The following is a 25,334-nucleotide window of genomic DNA, read 5'->3' on the forward strand; positions in this document are numbered from 1 at the left end:
TTCATAAATGGTTTTCTTTAATTTCCCTTAAAATTAAAGTGGCGACTCCTCACTCTTTCCCACTTCGGTGAGGGTTCGTTCAGGCGACCGCAAAATCCCTTGCGACACACTTCATTTTTTATTTAAACAGAACCAAATGGTCACTAATTGACCATTAAAACCTACTTTCATTATCACATGATCAAAGTCTCAATTTCCATCCCAAAACCCTAACTCAAACATCACATACCATGCAATATCATTGCATTTCAATATTCCACTTAAGAGATGCAATTTAAGGGCAGCCATACTAACATGTTAGCTCCATAAAACTCATCACAATCATACCCCAACCAAGGCTGCCAAAATTTAGGGTTAGCATACCAATGGTATTTCATCAAATTTTCTTTGTAATTTACACTCACTTAAGGTCCTTAAACATGAATTCAAAGTAAAAACCAAGGTTAGGTCACTAACCTCTATGGAGTGAAGTTTCCCACTTGCTAGGGTTCTTCCTTTCCTTTTCTTTTTGCTCCCAAAAGACTCTCCAAGGTGTAAGAACACTTTTTTGTGTTAAGAGTATAGGGTTTAGTGGGGTGAGAGCTAGGGAAATCAAGCTTTCAAAAGCTTGAAAATGGGTGGCTATGAAGGAGGGTCACGGCAAAGAAGAAGAAGAGAAAGAGAAGTCTAATTTTTTTTTTTTTCATTTTTCCAGCCCATTTGACCTCTTTTAAGTAAGTTTATGCCATGTGTCAACATTGGATTGGTTGGGAGAATCTTAATGACATCAATATGATGTCATAAGTCCATTTTCTTTCATTTTCTCTCCATTTCTTGTCTATTTAATTTCAGTTAAATTTTTAACAATATTTATTCATATTTTATGTTATATAAATTATTTATTTAACTGGACAAGTTGGCCAAAAATCATCTCTGAAGATGAAATTATCAAAATGCCCTCCGTTTGGCTTAACGAGCCAAAGTTGTCTATATCGATTGAAAATTTTTTCTAAGCATTTTCTTGGCATTCTTATGACATAAGAACCTCAATGACCCTTCTCTGGTGTCCCAATAATTATTTTATATTTTTCCCCTGGGTCTAGGGTTGCTAACGGCCTTCACCGTCACTTCCACTTCGGGTTACTCATCCCTGGGGTTTCAACTCGTTTAACCTTAGTGTATTTGGTTTCTAAAATTTTTTCTTGATTTTTATGAGCATTATTTAGTTTCATTATAACTCCTCACTATAGTCTATTTATAATTTCAAATATTCTAGCTGCTCGGACCGACATTGGTCACCGGAACAGTAGACTGTATAGACTAGCTAAAGTGAGGATGTTACATGCAAGTATTTAAAATTTCTTAAAATAATTACCTCAATAAAGGGCCCATGATATAATTACCTTAATTATACCATTTCCAACTTAATCATTTTTTTGGAAGATTTAGTGGTCGGCTTAATTACTACTATGGTCTCACTTTGTACATTATCCAATTAGCATGCATATATCATATACTTGCATACATTCTCATACATCTCATGCATACATGGATAAACATATAATATGGTATGATCATGGACTTTCTAAGGGATTCAATTCTAAGCCACCAAGAATTGAATCAAGGCATTCCTAGGTGCATTTCATTCATTCATATTACAAGAGTTGCTGATGGAGTACATAATCAATACTTGATCTTGAATTCCTCCCACTGGTCCCACCAATGCTCTTGACCTCCTTAATCTTCTTGCAATCCAATTACATAGTAATCCTTGGCATACCAAGGTGAATTTACAAGAACATGGACTTTAAAGTCCTCAAATAAATGAAATTACAACCCAAAAATATTACAACAATTATAATACAATACCACCAAAATAAATTTAATTATTTTACAACCCAAAGAAAAATAAAAGAAATAAATCCAATCACATTGGTCTTTTATTATCCATGATCATCCATCAAGCATATTGCCATTTTACAATTAAATAAAACATACATACTAAACTAAAATTGAATATCTCATATTCAACTAAAAAATTCATATTTGAATCTCATTCAACCAAATTTAAAAATTCAGATTTGAATCTCATTCAAAAAAATTTAAAAATTCAGATTTAAATCTTATTCAAAACAAATTTAAAAATTCAGATTTGGATCTCATTCAACCAAATTTTAAAATTCAGATTTGAATCTCATTCAACCAAATTTAAAAATTCAGATTTGAATCACATTCAAACAAATTTAAAAATTCAGATTTGAACAAATTAAATCTCATCTTGAACAATCTAAATAGCAAATATAGTGGCTCTAATACCAATTGAAGGAGCGGAAGCATGTAAATTGTTAGATTAGAGCATTGAATTCAAAAAAAAAAAAATTCTTCTAGGGTTTCATGCATCATGCCACACCCATTATGTGCCAAATTAATTTCAATACTCAATTGTATATTAAAACACTTTTAATATGTATTAGGATCTACATTGCCATTTAAGATTTTTGAATTAATAAATTAATTCATTAGAACCCTAGATTAAAAGAATAATATGAGCACTAACCTTTTGATGCACTGTAGATATAATTGGTGCCTTTGGGAAATATTTAGGAACCTAAGAGTTGTCCCTCTAGCTTGTCCACACCAAGATCACCAATGGGCAATCCCTAAACCAGCTTCTCAAGCCTTGCCAACCAATTAAAAATTAGAGATTTGCCTTTAGAGAGGTTGTAGATGTGTATAGGACACTAGAAACAATTTCTAACAATTTTGATTCAAAAGAATTTGGGCAATTCTCTTTGAATTGATGAGAAAAGAAGAAGAAGAGAGGAGAACATAGAGGTGGCGGCACACTTGAGGGAAAGTAAGAAGAGTAGCTGATTTTTATTTTCTCATAACATCACATTATATAATTATGTCATCACTTAAAACCCTTACCACATGTCATCACCCGATTGCATCTTAATTTTAATTGACCTAATTACATTAAGCCAAGTGTCAAAGCTAGACTTAATCTTGACTTTGATCATCTTGTATGATAGGAAGACAAATGATAAACCATGATGCCATGTGTCGCCATTTCATGGTGCCACATGTCACCTTGTGAAATGACCAAATTACCCTTGTATTGTAATTTTGAGTTCTCAACCCAAAATAATTATTTCTCCTCTTCTAATCAATTTATATCAAATATAAATTAATTAATTAATCTCCATTAATTAATTTCTCATAATTAAATTCATATTTAAACACTTTGAATATAAATTTAACTTATACTATACATCCAATAACCTAGATTTGGTTTCAAGCCATGCTAGAGACTTTGCAATCTCATTACTAACTAAACCTATTTAATTAATCAATTAAATCACATTTAACTTGGTGATTACTTGTGTATGTGTGTGACTCACTAGGCTCATCACTAATTACCAATGAGATATGATGTTAACTCTTAATATTATTAGAACTCTTTCTTACCATAAATGATTTCTCTAAATCATTTTAGGCACCTCATAGGCCATGGTTAACACCTAGCATAGCATGCCATGGCCATCCAATTAGTAATAAGGAATACCTTAAATGAACCTATAATCATATGTTACCATGCACTAGAATCTCTCTATTACAAAATCCCAATTCCAGCTAGAGCCATGGTTAATGTCAAACTCCATTTGCTATGAATATTATGTTCTTTTTTAATTCCAATTCTTGATTAAAAAGATTTTCTCATCAGAAACTCTTTTCTGATTAAATCTGTCTGTCCTGGCTAGGAACTTGAAACAACAAGAATAATTAAATGAACATAGGACTTTATCACTATTTACTTAGGGTAATAGATTCCATCTTAATCAACACCTACCTCCATATATAACTAGTAGGAGCCAACACATGCTCATATACCCATACACAGTACAAATATGAAAGTAATATCAAACTCAAACCACCCATATACAAGATAACTGTGTTATCTCAGGTTTAAAGATTATATGCACTGATATAATTTATGATAATGCATTGACAAGAGTAAACTCCATGTGCTTGTCATAAATGTCACTGGTTCGGCCTACTTATCATGCATAAGTGCCTATCATGTTTGTTATATGGCATGAGACTCACCATTCCATCTTATTTACATCTCATATAAATAACTTGGGAATAAACATGATTACAATCTCTCTGGATAAGTTATGTCCTTATTGTGAAGTATCTTGATTATGAACCAAATTATGATATTTTGTGCTACAAATACTGTCACTCATATTCTTAACAACTTAAGAATAAAATTTCTAACAAAATATCAATGGACCTTTTCTATTACACATAAATACATTATGTAAACAGAAAAGTGAAATTGCCTTTTTATTAATAAAATATGTATAAGATACACACTAAATGATATGCTCTAGGACATACTACTAACAGTTCCGACATTAGAATTTCTCTGAGCTGATCTTATAAGCTTTGGACTTAGAAAGAATTGAAAAGGAAGGATCAGTTAAGAAGGGTACACAAGAGAAAGAGAAGACTGAAAATGCCACTGATCAAGCACCTGAAAGTGGTTCAGGAAGGACGAAGAATTTTGGGGGATCCAGCTCCCGTAAATCCAGAAGAGGTAGATTTCCTAGCTAGAGACTACCCCGATCTGGTCAGTAGACCCAGCAAACACCCAGAGGGGCATTATTAGTCAGTCAATGCGAAACCTGTGGTAGAACACATGGTGGGGTATGCTTCAGAGCCACAAGGGCATGTTTTAACTGTGGAAGGATCGGACATTTTGCTAAAGATTGTACCAGTCCATGCCGCTCTAGACCATCTGCCACATTAGAGGGATCAGCCTAAGCCTCTACACCGAGGGGTTCATAGCCAGCTAGCAGAGGCAGAGGCAGAGGCAGAGGCAGAGGTAGGGGTAGTACCCTAGGAAGTTAGAGCACAGTAAATCAGCCTGAGCAAGCTCCAGCCAGAGTTTACACCATGAGACAGCGAAAAGAGGTTGAGACTTTAGACATAGTTGCTGGTACCTTCTCAATCTTTAATCAAGATTTTTATCTTTTATTTGACCCTGGGTCTACAAACTGATATGTTAGTGCCAACATTGCTTGCCTTATTGTTGTTTCTTGTGTGAAAATGGATTTTGAGGTGCTGGTAACGAGTCCACTAGGACAAGAGGTCAGGGTCAACAAAATGTATAAAGATTGTCCTTTGGTGATCCAAGGACATACTTTTTTTATCCAATTTGATTGAAATGCCCTTCAGAGATTATGATATCATCTTGGGCATGGATTGGTTAGCCAGGCATCGCTATGATTGACTGTAGACAAAAGATAGTCACTTTTGGTGGGGAGAGACAGTTATTGCCATCAAACATCATTTCGGCTGCACTGGCCAGAAAAATGATCAGAAAGGGATGTGAAGCATACTTGGCTCATGTGATAGACACTCAAGTGGGTAGTCCAGCATTGAGGGACATCCCCACAGTATGTGACTTTCCGGATGTGTTTCCTAAAGAATTGCTAGGATTACCTTCAGAAAGAGAGGTGCAGTTTGAGATTGATGTTATGCCTGGTGTGGATCTAATCTCTATAACACCATATAGAATGGCACCTACTGAATTGAAGGAGTTGAAGGTACAGTTGCAAGAGTTACTTGATAAGGGCTTCATTCGCCGTAGTGTGTCACCTTGGGGTGCGCCAATGTTGTTTGTTAAGAAGAAAGATGGCACTCTCTGCTTGTGTATTGATTATCGGTAGTTGAATAACGTGACAATAAAGAATAGATATCCGTTACCCTGCATTAATGACCTGTTTGATCAGTTAAAGGGTGCAGCTATGTTTTCTAAAATTGATTTAAGATCGGGTTATTATCAGCTGAAGGTGCAAGAGCACAGTATCCCAAAAACTGCTTTTAGAACTCGATATGGCCATTATGAGTTCCTGGTTATGCCATTGGGATTAACTAATGCTCCAGCTGCATTTATGGACCTGATGAACACTATCTTCAGGCCATACCTAAATCAGTTTGTGGTGATATTCATTGATGACATATTGGTCTATTCTAAGAGTGCAGAGGAGTATGATAGACATCTGCGAATTGTGCTACAAACTTTGAGAGAAAAATAGTTGTACTCCAAATCATCAAAATGTGAATTTTGGCTAAAGGAAATTTCTTTATTGGGACACATAGTATCAGCAAAGGGTATTAAGGTAGATCCCAGTAAGATAGAAGCTATCCTTAATTGGAAGCCACCCAAGAATATCATAGAAATTCGCAATTTTCTAGGTTTAGCTAGATACTACCGTCGGTTTGTGAAAGGATTTTCTATGTTAGCTTCTCCACTGACCAAGCTGTTTCGAAAAGATGTGAAATTTCAGTGGACAGATAAATGCTAGTAGAGTTTTGATGAGTTAAAGAGTTGTTTGACTGAAGCTCCAGTCCTGACTTTACCTACACCGGGTAAAGAATATACAGTTTATAGTGATGCTTCTCACAATGGGATAGGCTGTGTACTGATGCAAGATCGGAATGTCATTGCATATGCATCACGCCAGCTGAAACTGCATGAGAGAAACTACCCAACACATGACTTGGAGCTTACTGCCATTATATTTCCTCTAAAGATCTGGCGACATTATCTGTATGGGGAGAAGTGTTACATCTACACAGATTACAAGAGCTTCAAGAATTTGGGTACCTAGAAAGAATTGAATTTGAGACAGAGAAGATGGTTAGAGCTGATAAAGGACTATGATTGTCTAACAGACTATCAGCCAGGAAAAGCAAATGTGGTGGCTGATGCCTTAAGTCACAAGACTATGGCAAGTCTAAGAGTATCTCTTTTGTCAATGGTACATGAGTTAAAAGCACTACAGGCTAGTTTAGAGGTTGATGATGGGGGACAGACAGTAGTTGCATGGCATGTACAGCTAGTGTTGATTGATCAGATTAGAATGGCTACACAGAATGATGAGAAATATCATAAGCTAATGGAAGAAGTTTGATAGGGCAAGAAACCTGAATTCTCAATGAGAGATGATGGCTTATTGTTACACCAGGGTAGGATGTGCATTCCTAATGATGTTGACTTGAGACAAATCATTATAAAGGAAGCACATGAGTCTCCTTTTGCTATGCACCCTGTTGGCACTAAGATGTACAGAGGGCTAAAAGAGCATTACTGGCGGATGGGTATGAAAAGGGATGTAGCTGATTTTGTCTCAAAGTGCCTAACTTGTCAGCAAGTGAAGGCAGAACATCAAGTCCCATCTAGTTTACTGCATCCATTGCCAGTACCTGAGTGGAAATGGGAAAGAATAACTAAGGATTTTATGATGGGACTTTCGAGGACACAGAAGAGCCATGATGCAGTATGGGTCATAGTGGACAGATTGACCAAGTCTGCTCACTTTCTACCAGTTTGGATGGACTACAGTCTGGAGAGATTGGCTAAACTGTACATTGATAAAATAGTGAGACTGCATAGAGAACCAGTATTGATTGTGTTAGACAGAGATCCTAGGTTCACTTCTAGATTCTGGGGTAGTCTTCAGAGAGCCCTAGGAACTAGATTAAACTTCAGTACGGCATTCTACCCACAGAAAGATGACCAGTCTGAGAGGGTAATTCAAATATTAGAGGATATGCTTCGGGCTTGTGTAATTGAGTTTGAAGGTAGTTGGGATACACACTTGCCACTGATTGAGTTTGCTTACAACAATAGCTACCAATCAAGCATTGGGATGCCTCCATATGAAGCTTTGTATGGCAAAAAGTGCAGAACTCCTCTATGTTGGGATGAAGTAGGTGAAAAAAAAAATGATTGGGCTAGAGATTGTTCAGCAGACAGAGGAAAAGATCATACTGATCAGATATCGACTCAAGGCTACATCAGACCGTCAAAAGTCTTATATTGATCTAAAGAGAAGGCATATTGAATATGTAGTGGGTGATAAGGTATTCCTCAAGGTTTTCCCTTGGAAGAAAATTATGAGATTTAGCAGAAAGGGGAAACTGAGTCCTCGTTTCATTGGACCATATGATGTTCTGGAAAGAGTGGGTCCTCTGGCATATCGATTGGCACTACCTCCAGAGTTGGAGAAGATATATAATGTTTTAATGTGTCTATGTTGAGGAGGTATCGATCAGACCCATCTCATGTACTACCAATAGAAGAGATTGAGGTGAATCCAGACCTCACATATGAGGAAGAACCTATTGGAATTCTGGCATATGAGGTGAAGCAGCTGAGAAACAAGCAGATACCACTCTAAAAGTGTTGTGGAATCATCATTCAGGCCAGGAAACTACTTGGGAGCATGAGGAGGATATAAGGAAACAGCACCCACAGTTGTTCAGAGACTGACACCAGTTAAAATTTTGAGATGAAATTTGTTTTAAAGGGGCGAGATTTGTAACACCCTTATATGCATAGCTTGGTATATTTCACTGTTCTGTTGACCAGTGTTGGTCCGAACAATTAAGGGGATTAGAACTATAAGTAAGTCACATAGAAAAGCCCTGAATGAAAATTAATAGTGATTACCCAAAGGTCAAGTATAAATAAGAAAAACAAAGTATGAAAGGTTAAATGAGCCGGGGGTCACAATGATGGGTGACCTTACCGAAAAGTGACTGCGAGGTCAACTGTAATCCTAATTTTGAATGGGAAATTGTGACACTGTAGTCCTAAGAAGTATTGTGAAGCTAGTGGAAAAGAGAAAATCACAGAAAAGAGTTGATAAGTAGGTCAAATAATTAGGGCAGAGCTTCGGAAGAAATATCAAATTATCTGCAAACCAGATTAGACCGACGAGGGGCAAATTGGTCAATTCACCCCCAAAGGTGACTCATGACCTAACTGTCTAATAAAATCAGAGAAATAAAAATTTTGAAATGTAGATTTAAATTAAAGAAGTATGGAAAAAGAAAGGAAAAAGAAAAGAAATGAAAAATAGAATTATGACATCATAGGTATGACATAAGAATGACCTCATAATTAAATTCCAATTAATTAAAATTTTGAATAAGTCAAATTAAAGATAATTATACATAGAAACAAAATTGAAAAAAAAAAAACAAATTTCACTCTTCTTCCTCTTTTGGCCGAGACACCCTCTCACTTCTCTCTCTTCATTTTTTCCACCATTGATGAGCCACCCCAAGCTCCATAAACCCTAAATTAGCCATAAATTTCTTAAGATTTCTTAAGCAAACCTTATCCTTGACCCTTGATTTAGCTATTGACAACAAAAAGAAGGAGAAAGAAGGAGAATTTAAGAAGGGAGAAAAGACATATAAAGAGGTTAGTGGTTGTTTCTTAAATCTGTCTTTTAATTCATGTTTATATAGTTAAGTGAATTTGGAAATTAAAGAAAAAAAACAAAAGGAACAAAAGCATGCACATCCCCACCTACATGAATTTCAGCCAAGAGGTAGTGAACTAGGGTTGAGTGATTTTGATGCAATTAAAGAAGTAGTTAAGTGCAATTGAGTGTATAAGTATTAATTATGCATTTTGATTTTATCAATTGAGTTAAACATGAAAATTAGGGTTCTTGAGCTAATGAATTTGGGGGAAAATTTGGTGAAAATTAGAATTTGATGCAATTGGACCTAATTGAGGTTAGAAATGATCAATTGGAGCCAATTGGAGTGTGTTAGGATGGTGAGAATTGAAAGGCAATTCGGATTAGTGAAGGTTCACTTTTGGGCAGTTTGACCTAGGTCCCTTTCAGGGACCAAAACTGTTATTCTGCCACCCCAATTGGTATGACGTCAACTGTGGATGAAAATAGACACATAATGACACAATTTTCATGTAGAAACCATGCCCAGAAAATGACATTAATATAGTGAACAATTAGGTTAAATCTGAGTAATGCACACTGCCACTGTACAAAAGTGACCAAATGAACAGTGTTTCATTTGGCCATAACTTGGTGTAGAAAGGTCCAAATGACCTGAATTTTATACAGATTGAAAGCTAAGACATAGCACTACAACTTTTATGAAGAATACAAACCCAAATTCTAACCATTACCTATCCAAAAAGTGAGCTGTAGTCAACACACCAAAATTGCCAGAACCAAGAAAGTGCCCAAAATTCTGGGTTTGAACTAATCCGGCCAGCCTTAGAAACATAGTCATATCTTGGGCTAAAAAACTCCAAATGGAGTGATTCAAAAAGTGAATTAAAGCTAAGACAATAAGGAATAATTTTGATGGAGAATACTTAGCTAAATTCTCATAATAACCAGACCAATGGAACAGTGAAATACAGGAGACCAAAACTGAAAAATTGTAATTTCTCTTAGGAGACTTAGAAATTGAAATGGCAACTAAAGGCAACAAATTAAATACCCAAAATGTGGTATGTGGGTGTAATTGGAATTCACATACCTATTAAGCATGAGAAAGTCAATATTTTGACTTGAATAGTGCCATGAACAGAAATCCCGAAATGCAAAATTCAAAGAATATTATTTTAAGCACATTTAAGGGTACCATTAAATAAGCATGAAATAAATTATTGGATTTTATTATGAGATGTGATGCTGATACACTGTAAACTGTGTGTTTCAGTTGAAAAAGACCCTGAGAAGGATAATGACAAGTGAGTCAAGGCCTAGAGGCACTCAGTCCAAGTTTGTGCACAATTACTTTAAACTATTGTTTTCACATTGAAACCTTGATTTGTTACTCATTGTAAGTGTATTGTGTTAATTTTGAATTTCAAGCACTATTGTGTTGCCACTTCGTGAATGTAAATGGGACTTTGGAAATTGATTGGATTTTGCATGCAATATTTGAATAAATAATTTTAAATTGATTTCAGATTCACACTTAGCATGACAGTACCATATTATTCCTCCTCCATTTATGGGGTTGAGATCGATTATTTTCCTCTCTCTCTGGCTTGCCAATTGAGGTTGAGATCGGATGAGTACTCATATAGCTAGCTAGCCACCTCCCTCATTGATTTCGATTAGTGAGGTTGTAGATTGCTTTATCGTGGTGTACAACACGGTATTGATCGAAAATTTTGTGCCATGACCTAAGTTGTATATGGATTGACAACACTGTATTTATTAAATTATTTGACAAAATTGTATTATAAATGTGAACTGGAGATTGTGAAATGTGATTGTAAAATGTTTGAATTATGATTTAGCAATAAATGTTTTATATTCAGCATTTTAATTTTTTATTGTGCACCACTGAATAAATTATACTCAGCGATAGCTTATTTTGCTATCGCAGATAAGGGAAAGGAGAAAGCAGCAGAGTGAGCTGCTGAGTTTACGAGGACTTCATTGAGTTTTTGATACCCGTATTATTTTATACCCAATGTATTAATTTTGATGTAAATATAGGAGTGTGTCATATGTATTAATGTAATTTGAGCAGTTGTACAGTAAAAATTGTATTAATACTATTTTTGGATTTTCTGTATGTAAATTAAGTCTTGTGTATGTAAATTAAAATTAATGAAATGTTATGAGTTCATGAAATTATTTTGAAAAACTTTGAGTTGTGAGTTTTGGATGAATTGAATTTTTGGTTGAATTGATTTGTGTTGATATATTGGAGGGTGGGCTGTGATTGAAAATCATTTGAAAGTGCTTTTTACAGGTCTTTAAAAATTTGGGTTTTTTCCAATTACAGACGACACTCTGCCGAAATTTTTACAAAATTTGAGGACAAATAAAATTTATCAAAATTTTTACCTAGTCTTTAAAATGAAATTAAAAGTTTTTAATACCTGTGAAAAGTGCTCACCACCTTCAAAAGAAGATAAAATTGTTTTAAAATCCCTTGTAATGTATTTAATGGGTTATCAGTAGGTGAAGTTCGGTAATTCATTAAGTATACTACAAGAACATATCATGCCTCACGGAGGGATAAGGTGTGACAGTTTCTGAGCAGGGTTTCTACATGAAAAATGTGGCAAATTATCCTAAGTTTCATGTCCAATTGGCCTCACACCAATTGGAGCAACATAACTCTACTTATGGCCATAAAAGTACACTGGACTCAAGATCCAAAATTCCTACATAAAAACAACACTCCAATTTCTCAATTCCACCCAACTCTCAAACTTCAATCACATTTATAGCACTTCAAATAGTCAACAATTAACCTCAATAACCTCAATTTCAAGCCAGAACACAAAATCCCTAATTTAGGTCAAAACCCTAACTTTAATTTTCACAACTCATACAAACTCATACCATACACCTTTAATACATGTATAATTATCAATCACCATTACTAAACCAATTTAATTCAACTAAAATCATCAAATTCCAACATTTCTCCATGGCTGCCGAAATTTTATCCCTTCATGTACTCATTATTTTCTCAAAATTTCATGCAATATCAACTTATTTTAACTCAATTTCAAAGATTTAAGAAGGAGGAAAGTAAGGGTAGGTACTAACCTTGAATTGATGAAATTCCCAAGTTGTTAAACCTTCACTCCTCCTCTTCTTTTTGCTCCCAAATTCTTTACCAAGGTGAGAAATCAAGGTTTAATATTAGGACTTAGGGATTTTATGGTAAGAATAGATGGAAATTCAAGCTTAGAGGAAGATGGAAATGGAGGAAGAACTAAGAGCAAGTGGTTCAGCCAAGGGAAGATCAAAGAAGAAGATGAAACTAAAATAAGATAAGAGGAAATTAAATGAAGTTGTCTTATATATGTACATATCTTAATTTAATTGGGTTTAAATTTTAATTAAGTCATCCTTATTTTATGCTTACATCATAAACACATTTAAAATTTTCTTTTCTTTCTTTTTCTTTTCCAATTACATAATTCATGATTTTTAATTCATTTTAAATGTTTTGTTCTCACTCTTTTTGATTGACATTTAGGTCAAAATTTAACACTAAGGGTGAAATGACCAAAATGCTCTTTGTTGTGTTCATCGAGTTATAATCGTATGTACCAATTAACTTAAATTTCCTTGTATCTCCTTGACATTTTTATTATCATTTAAACCTCATAAATTCCTCAATTACATGCCAAATAATTATTTCATAGGGTTCCCCACGAGTCTGGGATTGGCAACTGTCTTAACAGTCGCTTCCCGTTAGGGTCACCCATTGCCGGGACCTCCGGCTCATTGAACTGGTTGGCATTTCTTTTCTTTTATTTTTTCTTAATTTTTTTGAGTCTTTATTTAGTCAATTTATGTCTCTTCACTCCAGTTTGAGTATAGTTCCATTCATCCTGGTTGTCCGAACAGACGTCAGTCATCGGAACAGTAGAATTTATGGATTATCTAAAGTGAGGGCGTTACAGCGAGGCAAAGGTTTAGAATTTTTAGAGCTTATTAGAGTATTTTTGAAAAATATCCATTTTAGGGACTAAAATGTACTTTTTCAAGTTTGTGACTATTGCCTAGTTTGGAGGGCCCAGGAGGGGCCATATGATATTGATGAGATATGGGTTGATATGTGTGATTATAGAAGTGTTATTTAAACCATTGTGTAGATTGGGTAGGTCCTAGGTGCAGGAAAAATTTTACCGAAATTTCGGTAAGATCTTAGAAACTATTTTGATTTTATGGTTTAAATCAATTATTTAGTTTTGTCAGTCTTTTGATAGAAGTCAGTGTGTATGTTTAGGTGATCGGTACCGGCTGTCTTCTCCTTTCAGCCGGACTAGCTATAGTCCAGCCAACTAATCCGTGAGTAGATATTTATTTTATTTACAATTTCAATATTATTATATTTTTGGCATGCTCATGCATCACTTATACTTATATTTATGTAGTTAAATATTAGGCATACCCTATTTTGCATTTATACTTGATGATATTACTTTGATTGCTGTATTTTTATAATCTGGAGCTGTGTGTGTGAGTTGGTATATATGTGGAGTATATGGATAAAAGTAGGATGGGTAAACGCGGCTGGAGCTTGACTCGCTGAGACCCGATCTTTATTATGGATAAGTCGGGGTAGGTACGATTTTGAGTTGATCTCGCTGGCCCCCATATATGGATTATTAAGCAAATGTCTGGCTCAAGTTAATCTCGCTAGCAGGCCTTGGATTAAGAGAACTGGATAGGGGGATCAGCTCCCTATATATGTATGCGTGAGTATGAATATAACTTCTCCAGATTATCTTTGATATGACCTGACTTGTTTGCATGACTTGTATAAAGATGATGCATTTCATTTCTAAGGATGCATTAGAATTAGATAGTTATAGAAATTGTAGGTAAAATAAATATTTACTCTCTGAGTCAAATGGTCACCCCTATTTACTATTTTTCCAGGATATAGGAGAGCCTTATTGTAAATGACATGTTCCTTTCCTCACAGGTCCACTTATGTTCATTTTGTATAATTTATGTAATCAATGGAAGTTTTAGAACTCTGCATGTGCAGCGGTTATTTAATTTGATTTGAGCTATAAAAGATTATGTCTCTTTTCTTTTGAAAATTTGAAAACTTCTTATGATGTATGTGATGTTAAATGGACTGGGTATATGGCTTGGTTTGAGAGAGCTAAGCTCCCTAATGGATTGAATTTTTGTGTTTACAGGTCGGGTAAGCCAAAAACTCTCCGTTGGATGGTCCATATTATGGCCTGATTTTGTCCGGTTGTTTCCTTGAAATTGGGCCAAATATGGGTTTATGTTTGGGTTGAAAGATAATTAGGCTTACTACGGATTTTGGGGGCCTTATGCTGACCCAAGTTTTAGTGCCGATTTGGCCCGCGAGTTTGGGTCATGACATCATCCCAGATATGGATTGTGTTTGTATAAGTTATATAGAAATAAAAGTTTTATTAAAATTGTCATAATTTTAATAGTAATTTATTTTTGTTACTGACCTGTGTGTATGTTTGTTCTATCTATCGATAAAAAAAGAAAGGCGCCTCAATGAAAATAAGGGAGAATAGAGTATTACAGTGTGATCTGATTGAGATCCGTAAGTGAGTTGGGCATGCCTCTGACTAATTTTTCGGAATTCCACGTTAAATGTAGAGTATGGATTTGTAGATTAATACTTTTAATGTGTCATTGATTCGTGTGCATATGTATTTTATTTATTGATAAAAAAAAGATTTAGCACAAATTTAAATTAAAAATAATATTTATAATAAATTTAATTAAATTTAAATTTTATATATTAAATATTTATTATTTGAAGCTATTTAAATTGAGCGGAGTGATTCTTGTGAGCAACAAATCGTGGTTATACCTAAAAAGGAAAAGGTTAAAGCCAAAATCACTCCCAAAACCTCAATATCCAGCCAAACAGCTTTGCACAGCCCACAACGCCCCCGTATCAGAAACCCAACAACTGTCACATGCAGTTGTAGAAAAAGTTAAACAAAATACTAAATAAAAAAATGAAAAAAATTAAAAAATACGGGTCACAATCTCGACAATTTACAATAATTGGAGGACTTATATGGTAATTATTTTCTCACCTGTTCCCAATGTCCAATTAAGGAATATTTTCTATACAAAATCTTAGGGGATGTTTGATTTACCTGTTGAGTACAGCTGATAGCTGATAGGCATCTAAATAGGTAAATTGTGGTGTTTGACAAGTTTAAAAAAATAGAACTGATAGTTGATGGGCAACTGATATGATACCCATCAGCTGCAATTTGTATCAGCTCTATTTTTAGAGCTGTTTCTCGTCAGCTGATAGCTGATATAGTTTTATTTTTTATTTTGACTATATTATCCTTTTTTATTTAACTTAAAAATTAATATTATTAATATTTTTATTTGTAATTTTAATATTTTAATTAATATATTTTAATTTTGTTAAAATATTTTTTATCAATAACATAAAATATAAAATATTTATTTATATCTAAAAACTTTAAAATTAATTATAAATTTTTCTATTAACAATAATAATTATTTTATTATTTTATTTATATTTTTAAAATTATTTAATTATCTTAAAAAATAATTATTTTCTTTTTTTAATAATAAAATAAATGATATGATATAAAAGATTAATAATTATATATTTATTTAAATAATATAATATATTAATTTAATAATAAAATAAATAATATAATGTAATAAATTTATAATTTTATATTTATTTAAATAATAAAATAAATTATATGATATATACTCTTATTAATCATTTCACATATTAACAGTAACAGCTAAGTATAATTTTACCAAATACTTAATATAAAATAGTTATAATCAGCTAATAGTTATCAGCTATCAATTAACAGTAACAGCTATCAGCTAACAACTATCAGTTGTATTCAACGATTAATCCAAATAGGCTCTTAATTCCCACACTAAACCCGCGGTTCCAAATGTTGCTAACGTGCGCCCGATGCGAGGTGAGGTGCGGGAACACCGCCATAAATGCTTACGTGTCGCAACAGCTTTGTGGTAAGTTTTACGTGTGCGCTCTATTCAAAAGGTGCGCAATCACACATGTTGTGCTCGTTAGCTTCTTCGGTTCTCAACCTTTTTATAACATATTTCTAGCTACAATTTCGCACCGATTCCTCTCCGTTCACTCGCTCTTAATATTTTTTTCCCCTTAAAACCACTCGCTCGAAAGATCAAACTCTGCCTCTCCTCGGTCCACTTCTCCTTTCGGCTCACCGCCATTATCCCAAAACTTGCTTGTAAAACCCACTTTCTCTTCTTCTTGCCCATTCTACAACCATAACATCGCCTCGGAAGAAAGCTTAGGTCCTTTTATTATTCTTCTTTCAGGCTAATCCTCCTAAAGAAAGAGCAAGCAGAGGTCTGTTTCTGAGTAGACGCTGAGACGTGCTAAGGTTTGGATGGTATTCAAAACGCGACTGCAACGAGCACTTGGAGTCTTTTTTTTTTTGACTGAATTTGCTCGATTTGCAGAGATTGTAGGGTGAAAACGCGGTCGTTTTATTTATTGATTCGAAGTTTTAATATGACCTGAATTTTGTGTTTGCGAGAAAGAGAGAAGAAGAATTCTGTCAAAGCTCATAAAAAGCGGTCGTTTTTTCTGCTTGGAGCAGTGAAGTCCGTGAAAAAATGCCTCACAGAACGACTTACTTCTTCCCCAGGCAATTTCCGGATCGGTCCGGATTCGATGTATCTTCTAAACAGCTGTTGGATCACGAGAAGAAGAAGCTTGTCAAAGATACTTTTAACATCGAAAATGACCACCGAAATGACTCCTCTACAGTTGGCAAGACTAAATCGCCAACGCCAACTACGACTGCTACTACGCCAACTACTGTATCCGATCTCTTCACGAGCAGCGATGACGAAAAGTATCATCAAAAGAAGAATCAGTTTGGCGAAGACGATAAGTTCCAAAAGAAGAAAAAGCAACTTGCTGCCTTTTATGACTGGCTCGCCGAGAAAAAAGCTGACCGATCGGCTTCTCGCGTCAAGTTAAAAAGATTATCGTTTGATGATGAGGATCGCCAGCTCTTGATTGCTGCGGAACCTCCAGCGCCGGAGCCGGAGGTGATTCCGGAGATTATTGAGGAGAGGGATGTTGATCGCAATTTCGATCGTCAGGTGTCCTTGCCGAGACTGTCCAGTGGTAGTAGCTATGCGGGTAGCTTGTTCTCGGGGACTACATTGGACGGGAACTTTTTGAGCGATGTTAAGGACACTGCGACGACCTTCACGAGGCAGGAAAGGGTGCAGGAGGAGGAAGAGGAGGAGGAAGTGGTGGTGGTAGAGGAGGAGAAGGAGGAGAAGAATGATGAGAAGGCGGCGCAGAGGACACGAGAAACTTACCATTTGCAGCTTGCTTTAGCTAAGAGGCTTAGTTATCAATCTGGCCTTGCTAGTGAGTTTGTGCTTTTACAGGAGGGTGGGCCTGAGTCCTTCGATGCAGAAACCGTATCTTATCGCCTCTGGGTACCCACCCACTATCCTTCACATTCTCGTTATTATATCAATGGGCCAATCTTACGATGTTATTATTATTCATTTTTGAACAGCTTTTCATTTTGAAGAGTCGAGGTTGTTTACCAAAGTAATTACAGATTGGTCTGGTCTCGGCCTTCAGCTCGAAAGATTTATAAGTTTCATCTTTCTACAAGTCAAGACATTTATTTTTATTGTTCTCTTTTCCAGGTTAGTGGATGCTTATCATACAGCGACAGAATATCGGATGGATTCTATAATATTCTTGGGATGAATCCGTATCTGTGGGTTATGTGCAATGATGAAGAGGAAGGAAGACGATTGCCCCCTTTAATGTCCCTCAGAGAAATTGACACCAGTGAGACATCAATGGAGGTGGTTCTCGTTGATGGGCGTGGCGACTCACGCCTTAAGGAGTTAGAGGATAAGGCTCATGAGATCTATTGTGCTTCAGAAAATACGTTGGTGTTAGTGGAGAAACTGGGAAAACTGGTTGCTATTTGCATGGGGTAAGTTCTAAAATTCTTCTTTGCTCAAGAATTGAATGCTTGTAAATTTCTTTGATTTTAATTAAGTAATTGAATTTTCAGGGGAACTTTCCCGGTGGAGCAAGGTGATCTTCATAAACGCTGGAAAGTTGTTAGCAGGAGATTGAGGGACTTCCATAAGTGTATTGTTCTTCCTATTGGTGGCCTATCCATGGGACTTTGCAGGCATCGTGCAATTCTATTCAAGGTGACAATATAGATCTCCTGGTTCCTTTTATTTTAGTTTATGTTGTTTAGACATTTTTTTTTAGTTTATGAATTTGTGGTTGATCCATCAAGTGACATCTACAATTTATAGAGCAATTCATTAAGAGTACTTCTTTCCTCTGATCATTTGATGAGGTATTTGTAGCTTGTTGTGGTGGATGGAAAAATTTGTGTGAAATCTTCAATTTGAGTCTAATGTGATATCAGATTTATATGTTTCTTCTTTATTGCATATATATTTGTTAATCACTGTTTGTCTTTTGAAGAATGAAGAGATTTATGAGCTTTAGCTTTGGGAAACTATTATTTCTTGGAGTATCATGTTCTCCCTTGTGTGTGTGTGTGTTTTTTTTTTTTTTTTTTTTTTTTTTTTTTTATCTTATTGAGTGAAGTGAAACCATGTGGCAGAACTCAATTGTTAGAATGGGAGCACTATGAACAAATTTGATCATGCAATTTGGTTATGCTTTTTTTTCGTTAAACCCAAATTAGATTGAAAGCAGATTCCCTCGGATTATTTTAGGTAATATGAGGTCACTTTTTATGCAATGTATTTTAAAGTAAACATATATATTTTTGTCTGAATGCTTGTGTTTCTTATAAATATATTCAAGGAGTCACAATTTTACGCAGACAATTAAGTTACATGGCGTTTTGATGACTAATGGTAATATTTTATGGCATATGCAGAAATTGGCAGATTACATAGGTTTGCCATGTCGGATAGCTCGAGGCTGCAAGTATTGTGCAGCAGATCACAGGTCTTCTTGCCTTGTCAAAATTGAGGACGACAGACAGTTGTCAAGGTTCGATAACTGTTCCATTACCGGGCCATGAAATAAAATAAGAATGCTACAAAAAGTCCTTTAAGTTTCTTTCTTTAGCTGAAGAGAGATTTGAAGTTTTAGGTGTGGCTGCTGCACGATTCAATGCTTGGATAGCCAGTAATGATTTAGCAGATGTTCTGTTACTGGGATAATTTTCTTATAATTTTTTCCCCTTTAGTTGACATATTAACTTGTATCGTTATGTTGCATAATTCTTTTGTTGTAGCACATCCTCATAACTAATTGTAATCTGTTTGCATTGCTTCCACCTTGTGATTCTTCGTACATGTCTTATTCTAGCATGAACATTAGACTTTTAAGTTGAACAGAATTGAGAAGTAGTTAATGAGCTTGAATTGATACGATAATCCAATTAGACAGAACTAAAAGTCTTAAAAACTTGTCTGATTTTCAATTGTCTCCCGTTGTTGTTCATATACGTGTGTATATTTCTTAACAGGGAATATGTGGTTGATCTAGTTGGGCAGCCAGGAAATGTCCATGGTCCAGATTCCACTATCAATGGAGGGTTTATATCTTCAATTCCATCACCATTTCAAATTTCTCATTTGAAAGAGTTTCAACATCCGTACATGGATAAAGCATCTTGTCAGATTCTAGGCTCAAAGAATTCATGGGCTTTGACAGAAAATCCTCTATGTTCAGGTATAACATGTTTTACATGCATTAAAGAATTGCTTTTAGATTGCTTATTAATGCATCAATGTGCTGAAGGACGGCTGAAAGAATTGGGCTAAGGCATGGCTAAATTAATTAGGCTGAAGGCATTATTACAACTTCAGTAGTACTTCATGCCATTCATATTTTGGTATTAGGGCACGAACTAACTGGTTCTTGTACCAACAATAAATATGCCATTGCCATTGTAGTTGTTTGCAATTCAAAGGTTTATGGATAATCTTACAATTTCCTGGCTTTTGGTTCCCACTTTTATTAACCTAATAGATGTTGGATATCATCATATCCCCAACTTATGGCACTCTTTTTTGCGGCCATCTGATTTTGGAAATCAAAACTCTTGCAGGCAGGGAAGGAGGAGGCCCACAAACAAGGGGGAATCTCAAGTTTTCCTCTTATGTTCCAGTTGATCAAACCTCTCTTGGAAATGAGTCATCTCTGGTTCCTTTGGATTTAACGAGGAATGTGGAACCTCTTGATGTAGCAGGGCAATCTATGCTCGAAAGTTCTAGCCTAGAACTTGAAGCAGATCAAGTTGTAATACAACAAACTTACAAAAAGCAGATTGTGGTGTCTGGAAATCCAATAATTGACAATGTTGGCAAGCAAACTAAAGTGAACTTTTCCTGTCAGTCAGATGTGATGGAGGTGGAGAGTAGGCTTCACAATCAAGGAAGATTACCTGCTGCAACTGTTCCGAGATATTTGAATCTTGAACCTTCACTTGCAATGGACTGGCTTGAGATCTCATGGGATGAATTACATATCAAGGAGCGTGTTGGTGCTGGTACATCCTCTGCTGCTACTTAATGGGCCATTTTATTTTTGAAGTACTCCTTTCTGGCAATTATTTTGAGGGTTATGTTCCGTCTTTGTCGTTGCAGGTTCCTTTGGGACAGTGCATCGTGCTGAATGGCATGGATCGGTTAGTATATTGCACCTTAGAATATATGTTCAGTGATATATTCCATGGGGAGTAGCTTGAAATTTGATTACTTCACTAATTGCCAGAATGTGCTGCTTTTTTTTTTTTTAATTTTTAATATGTGCAGCGACCATTTATTGTTGGAACTTTTTAAATATTCTATATTGCATTAGCTGTTGTTTACCTTTCTAAGAAATGAGGATCCTTTGAAATATATCTGCCCAGGCCCCGTAATTGTGACGGAACGGCAGCAACCCAAGTAACTTCAGGAAGCGGGGTGCTGTTAAATTTCAATTGTGCTTATGATTGTTGTTATCTTCTTTAATCATCATGAATGATTAAAATTGTGAATAATCTCTCGAGGATTGTTGAGTACCTCAATAGCAAAATAATAAACTAATTTTTGGATTATCTTTTGCCATTTTAATGGTATCGTTATGCTCTATCTACTTTTTTTTGAAGTGATTCAGACATGCTCTTGGAACTAGTCCAGTACAGTTGAGGATTTATGTATGAATTTCACCATCTATTGGCAATTGAATCTGTTGAATTATGTTTCAGTTATTGACCATCAACATCCTATATGGTGTTTAACCCCTAGCAACAATTTACTGTATGGATTATTACTTAAGGACGGGGGCATTTTTCTGTGCTGAATGATATCTTTTCTGTTGCCACATCTCAGTTTATTTGCTTGAGATGATATAGACTTGTTTCTTTTATTTTGTGTTGTTGTTGTTTTCCTTAAAAATAATTTTATTCTTGTCATGCAGGATGTTGCTGTCAAGGTTTTAACTGTTCAAGATTTTCATGATGATCAGTTAAGGGAGTTTTTAAGAGAGGTAGGTATTTGGTTAAACTTGATATCATTGAGTAATATGCTCAATCTTTCTTCCAGTAATATGCAACTGTGATGTCCATTTCTTATGTTCACTATTGATTTTTTTTTACATATTCAATATTCAGTTACAATATCTAGTCTTCTTCCCTGTGAGATTTCTTTGCATGTTCCAAAATATTTGGTCCTTTGTCTCCAGTTTCTGCACCCTACTTAGCTTGTTGGTACGTGTTTTTCACTTGTTGGAATCTATGTTCTAGAGCATGATATTCTGGAAATATTTCATTTTAGCTAGTTTTGCGAGTGGAAAATTTTGGTGCTTTCCTTGCTTGGTCTACATATGGTTTTAGTTGCACTCTTCCTTATTTGTCTATATAGAATTTGCAGTCAAGCTATTGTAGACCACACCTCATGCATTCATTGGTTAAAATTGTCAAGTGTCCATGTCTGTGATTAAAGGTTAATATTGTGAATTTGAGCCTCTGTATAAAAGGTAACCAACTTTGGATATCTCCCTCCCACGAGTTTTTGACAAATGATGACATGCAACTACTCAAGTTCAAACGAACATTTTCTTCAGGTTGCAATAATGAAACGTGTTCGTCATCCAAATGTGGTTCTCTTCATGGGTGCTGTTACAAAGCGTCCTCATCTATCAATTGTGACAGAGTACCTGCCTCGGTAAACCATCCAATTAGTTGCACATTAGCTGGTTTCATGTTCTTTTTCATAGATATATGTACGTCTAACCTATTTATCCTGGAACAGGGGTAGCCTATACCGCCTAATACACAGGCCTGCTGCTGGGGAAATGCTGGATCAGAGGCGGCGGTTACGAATGGCACTGGATGTGGTGTGTAATAGAAATTATGATTACTTTCCCTTCTGATTTGCTAGCGGTATTTGCTGTAGCAAAAACTGATGTTATTTACTGGAAACAGGCAAAGGGCATCAATTATCTTCATTGTCTGAACCCTCCTATTGTTCACTGGGACCTTAAATCTCCAAATTTGTTGGTTGATAAAAATTGGACAGTAAAGGTAAAAAATGTATTAATATTTCATTCTCGCAGACAGCTTTATGCATTTTTAACCTGTACTTGTATTTCTTTATCAGGTGTGTGACTTTGGGTTGTCTAGATTTAAAGCAAACACATTTATATCATCAAAATCAGTAGCTGGAACAGTAAGTCTCTCTCTCTCTCTCTCTCTCTCTCTCTCTCTCTCTCTATATATATATATATACACACACCAATTAGTTTTCTGCCGGCTGTTCTCAATGGTTCAGGGCCAAACCAATAACTGAGCAATTTTGTTGCTGATTTTGTTCTCTGGTGTAGTCCCCTTCACATTTACTCAGCCAGTAGCTATTATTCCATATAAAGCTGGATATCCACAATATCGTGCAGGCGGATAATTTACTTTGCAGTGCATCAATCAGCATGTAACTCTTGCTTCTATTTTCAGCCCGAGTGGATGGCTCCGGAATTCCTTCGTGGAGAGCCCTCAAATGAGAAATCTGACGTCTATAGCTTTGGAGTCATCTTATGGGAGTTGGTCACCATGCAACAGCCTTGGAATGGACTTGGTCCTGCGCAGGTATAATTAATAAGCATTTTGGGATCTCTAAAATATCTTCTGTCTCTGCCATTTTCCTTAGTTTGCGTTCCTTTATTGCTTGTCTTTTATCATTTCTTGAAATTGTTAATGGTGTCATAGTAATCATACATAGAGCGCAATGGAAAGTATTATTGTTGCTGTTGTCCTCTACAGTTAATTTTTTTTATTATTTTGGATTGATATGGTTCAGGTGGTTGGAGCTGTAGCTTTCCAAAATAGAAGGCTTGCCATACCGCAAAATGCCTCCCCTGTGTTGGCTTCTCTTATGGAATCTTGCTGGGCCGAGTAAGTATTCTAGAATTTCATAATTCATCGACCTATGATGGGGAAAGAATGTCCCTTTTTTCTTTTTCATTTTTAATTTTATATTTACAATGCTAATTCTTTTTCCAATGCTTGCTTATTTTCAATGGCAGTGATCCAGCTCAACGCCCATCTTTCGGCAGTATAGTGGAGTCGTTGAAGAAGTTGCTGAAGTCTCCACTCCAGTTGATACAGATGGAGAGCAAATAATGAAAGAGTACTTCCACCAAAACCAGTTAATAATTGGTGTGGGATATATTGGGAGCATTCTGAACAGATTTCAGGGATCTAGTCTACAACTAGTAATGGTAAACCTCTACAGTTATGTACCCACTAACAGAACCTTTTCGATTCCAGGCAACTGTAGATTTGTTACTCATCTAACTGATTTGCAAGGCAACTGAACTCATGAAAGCGGAACCTGCAGGTTAAGAATGCAGGGTTGCTCCTTCTGTATTTGTATAGGTATGAGTAGCCTCTCTCATGAGTTATATTTTAAAATCATTGCTAATCTGAATTGTCAGAGAACAGTTATGTATTTTGTTTGTAACTAAAACTGCAATTCTGGGCTGTATCGAGGAAGTTCCTTCATCATGTTCGTACATATATTTGCAGGATTATGTAATAATACAAAACCGAAATTCCTTCCCATATATATTTAGCTTGAATATGCAAGTAATTAGCAAAGTAAATGCTGTTTATTCCTTTTTTGTTTTGGGTTCAGTATGCTATTTATTCATATTAAAGGCGACTGAATGGAGAACTATTCCTACAGATGTAATTAGCTTTTTTTTTTTTTTTTTTGAAAACCTCTTAATAATTTTTTGTTTTGGTTTGTTCTTAAAATTTTCAAATACATTGATGTAGTTCGAATGGTAGTGGTCGATTTTGGTTTGGGGATTATTTAAGAATGGGAATAAAATTAAAATCAGTACAGTTTTAGTTTTAACTTTTTGATGTTTTTATTTTGATTAGGTACATTTTTTGTTTGGGTTGAATTTTAATTTCTCATACTTAATTATATGATATATAATATATCATATAAATTAAGTATAATTTTCGTTATTCAATGTGTTTATAATTATAATATATAATATAATATTATTATAATATTAATTATATATAAATATATAATTATTTTGAAAGTTTATAGTATATTAAATTTTTTTTTTCCTTGAGGTGCAACTTGTACTCATGATATATATATATATATATATATATATATATATATATATATATATATATATATATATATATATATATAATTTTAAAATATTTTGAGAAATTTTTTTTTAGAATTAGTATATTATATAAAAAATTAAGATATATTTTTTAAATTAATAAAAGCTATATTTACATAAATACACTTGCATATATTCTATGAAGCTTAGAGTACAAAACATATATAAATAAGATTATAACAGATTTCAATAATATATATATTTTTAATAATATATTTATTAAATGTAATTATTTAATTTTTTATTTATAATATAATATAAAATGAATATATTTAAGAAGT

The 25,334-nt window shown here is 34.9% G+C and overlaps 1 protein-coding gene across 3 annotated transcripts; it reads left to right on the forward strand.

Moving 5' to 3' along the window:
- The first annotated feature begins 16,410 nt into the window (after positions 1-16,410).
- Positions 16,411-24,465, forward strand: LOC110664204 (serine/threonine-protein kinase CTR1). 3 transcript variants are annotated; one of them, XM_021823782.2, is made up of 15 exons: positions 16,413-17,837; positions 18,057-18,355; positions 18,437-18,581; positions 19,292-19,407; positions 19,889-20,094; positions 20,474-20,914; positions 21,012-21,052; positions 21,826-21,894; positions 22,471-22,571; positions 22,659-22,743; positions 22,832-22,930; positions 23,007-23,075; positions 23,357-23,488; positions 23,700-23,794; positions 23,926-24,465. In XM_021823782.2, exons 1-15 carry the CDS (start codon positions 16,995-16,997, stop codon positions 24,020-24,022), a joined length of 2,838 nt encoding a protein of 945 aa, XP_021679474.2. In that variant the 5' UTR covers positions 16,413-16,994; the 3' UTR covers positions 24,023-24,465. The 3 variants fall into 3 exon arrangements, with proteins under 3 accessions (XP_021679475.2, XP_057991447.1, XP_021679474.2); XM_021823783.2 differs by lacking the exons at positions 23,357-23,488; positions 23,700-23,794; positions 23,926-24,465 and adding an exon at positions 23,230-23,349 and having other exon boundaries at positions 16,411-17,837; XM_058135464.1 differs by lacking the exons at positions 23,357-23,488; positions 23,700-23,794; positions 23,926-24,465 and adding an exon at positions 23,178-23,243 and having other exon boundaries at positions 16,411-17,837.
- The last annotated feature ends 869 nt before the right edge of the window (positions 24,466-25,334 follow it).

The sequence above is a fragment of the Hevea brasiliensis genome, chromosome 2, assembly GCF_030052815.1.
Source record: "Hevea brasiliensis isolate MT/VB/25A 57/8 chromosome 2, ASM3005281v1, whole genome shotgun sequence".
In the NCBI taxonomy this organism is placed as follows: domain Eukaryota; kingdom Viridiplantae; phylum Streptophyta; class Magnoliopsida; order Malpighiales; family Euphorbiaceae; genus Hevea; species Hevea brasiliensis.

Bases quoted from the DNA above. Each gene is read 5' to 3' on its own strand.
- LOC110664204 (XM_021823782.2), top strand. From the start codon at position 16,995: ATGCCTCACAGAACGACTTACTTCTTCCCCAGGCAATTTCCGGATCGG. The intron at 18,582-19,291 runs GTGACAATATAG...TGGCATATGCAG, and splicing joins ATCGTGCAATTCTATTCAAG to AAATTGGCAGATTACATAGG. The intron at 23,795-23,925 runs GTAAGTATTCTA...TTTCAATGGCAG, and splicing joins ATGGAATCTTGCTGGGCCGA to TGATCCAGCTCAACGCCCAT.